The sequence below is a fragment of the Orycteropus afer genome, unplaced genomic scaffold (assembly GCF_000298275.1).
Source record: "Orycteropus afer afer isolate SDZICR_OR568_19922 unplaced genomic scaffold, OryAfe1.0 scaffold00040, whole genome shotgun sequence".
Classification (NCBI taxonomy): Eukaryota; Metazoa; Chordata; class Mammalia; order Tubulidentata; family Orycteropodidae; genus Orycteropus; species Orycteropus afer.
Window position 1 is genome coordinate 14,732,257 of NW_006921627.1, and position 1,959 is coordinate 14,734,215.

General features: G+C 35.2%; 1 protein-coding gene across 1 annotated transcript in view; it reads right to left on the reverse strand.

Moving 5' to 3' along the window:
* The window catches only part of LOC103193915 (pregnancy zone protein-like), an 80,228-nt gene that overhangs the window by 27,511 nt on the left and 50,758 nt on the right, over positions 1-1,959 (reverse strand). Inside the window, exon 17 of the mRNA XM_007937218.1 lies at positions 1,124-1,223. Coding sequence (XP_007935409.1) covers positions 1,124-1,223 — 100 coding nt within the window. The remainder of the gene's footprint in view (positions 1-1,123; positions 1,224-1,959) is intronic.

Below are 1,959 nucleotides of genomic sequence, written 5' to 3' on the forward strand. Positions count from 1 at the left end.
AAGATAGCAAAATAAGCCTACCGTAGCCAGAAGAAAAGAAATAATAAAGATTTGAGCAGAAATCAATGAAACAGAAAATAGAAAGACAATAGAAAATATCAACAACACTAGAAATTAGTTCTTTGAAAAGATTAATAAAATTGACAAACCATTGGCAAATTTAACAAATGAAAAGAGGGAGAGAATACAAGTAACACAAATAAGAAATGAATTGGGTGACAGCAAGAGAGAACTGACAGAAATTAAAAGGATAATATCAGGATACTATGAAGAAATGTACTCCAACAAATTTGCAAATCTGGAAGAAATGGACAGATTTCTAGAAACACACCACTTACCTAAACTAACACAGACTGGTGTGGAAAAGTTGAACAGACCCATAACAAAAGAAGAGATTGAACAGATCATGAAAAAATTACCCAGAGAAAAACCCCCTTGCCCAGACGTTTTCATTGGCAAATTCTACTGAACATCAAGAGAACTGACACTGATCCTACTCAAACTATTTCAGATCATAGAAAAGGATGGAATCCCCCCAAATTCATTTTATGAAGCAAGCATAACCTGGATACCAAAACCAGGCAAAGACATCACTAAAAAGGAAAACTACAGACCAGTATCCCTCATGAATATAGATGCAAAAATCTTCAACAAAATTCTAGCCAATACACTCCAACAACAAATGAAGAAAAGCATTCATATGACCAAGAGGGGTTCAGACCAGGTATGCAAGGATGGTTCAGCATTAGAACAATGAACGTCATCCATCACATAAACAAAACAAAGGAAAAGAACCACAGGATCATATCAATCAATGCAGAAAATGCATTTGATAAAATCCAACATCCATTCCTGATCAAATCTCTCAGCAAAATAGGAATGGAAGGGACATTCCTCAATATAATAAAGGGCATATATGCAAAACCAACAGCCAACAATAACAATGATTGGTTAAAAATCTGTTTTTGGGGTGGTGGGGGTGGCGGTGCACCTCATTTGGGAATGATTTACCCAGAGTCATCCAGCCCAATACCTAAAAAGATAGCTTTTGATCCCAACTCAGCCCAGTAAAACATCCTATTTTCTTCTATTATTCTAAAAGACAAGTAGATCACCCCCTTACCTCCTGCATAAGCCAAAGGCATTCCTGGTAATACTGGACGCAGTGAACATAAATGTGGCTTATGGATTTTTGAGTTGGTAAAAATATTTAATCCTGCAGACTGGAAAAATGTTAATGATTATTGACAATCTAATTTTGAGACTGGAATTTGTTTCTCAAACTTGTATTACATTTTCCCTATTATCATACATCTTATAGGGTAATCATGTAAATTCCATGCAATAGTGAGACAAGCAATTTTATAAATGTGAAACTGAGCCACAGAAAATCAAGTTCATTTAGTTAATGAATGTTAGAATTGGAACTGGACCCTACTTTCTGATTCCTATTTCAGAATTTTGTCATCTATCTTCTGATTCCACTTTATATTTTGCACCCAGGAAACTAAGTATTAAGTCCTAGATGCTTTCTTCTTTTCTTCCCCCTCTCAAATAAAAATCTGTAGCTATATTTATCTCTATATCTATCAACATTCATATCTATACATATAATCCTATGACTTTATTGTAGAGAGTAATTTTTTAAAACAGTAGGGTTGCATATTGTTTTTATACAACATAATGAATATTTTTGCATATTTTTCTTCACAATCTTAGTGAACTTTGCTTTATTTATGTTTTATTGGAAGATAAGCCTTTTCCTGAATATCTATGCTCAAATCATCCCTTTCAGATTTGTCTTTTCTTTTTTCTTTCCTATAGGAGCTCTGGTAGCATAGTGCCTAAGGCATTTGACTGCTAACCAGGAGGCTGGCGGTTCAAACCCACCAGCCACTCCTCAGAAGGAAGGTTGGGCAATCCTACTTCCGTAGTGATAACTGCCTCGGGAACCCAAGG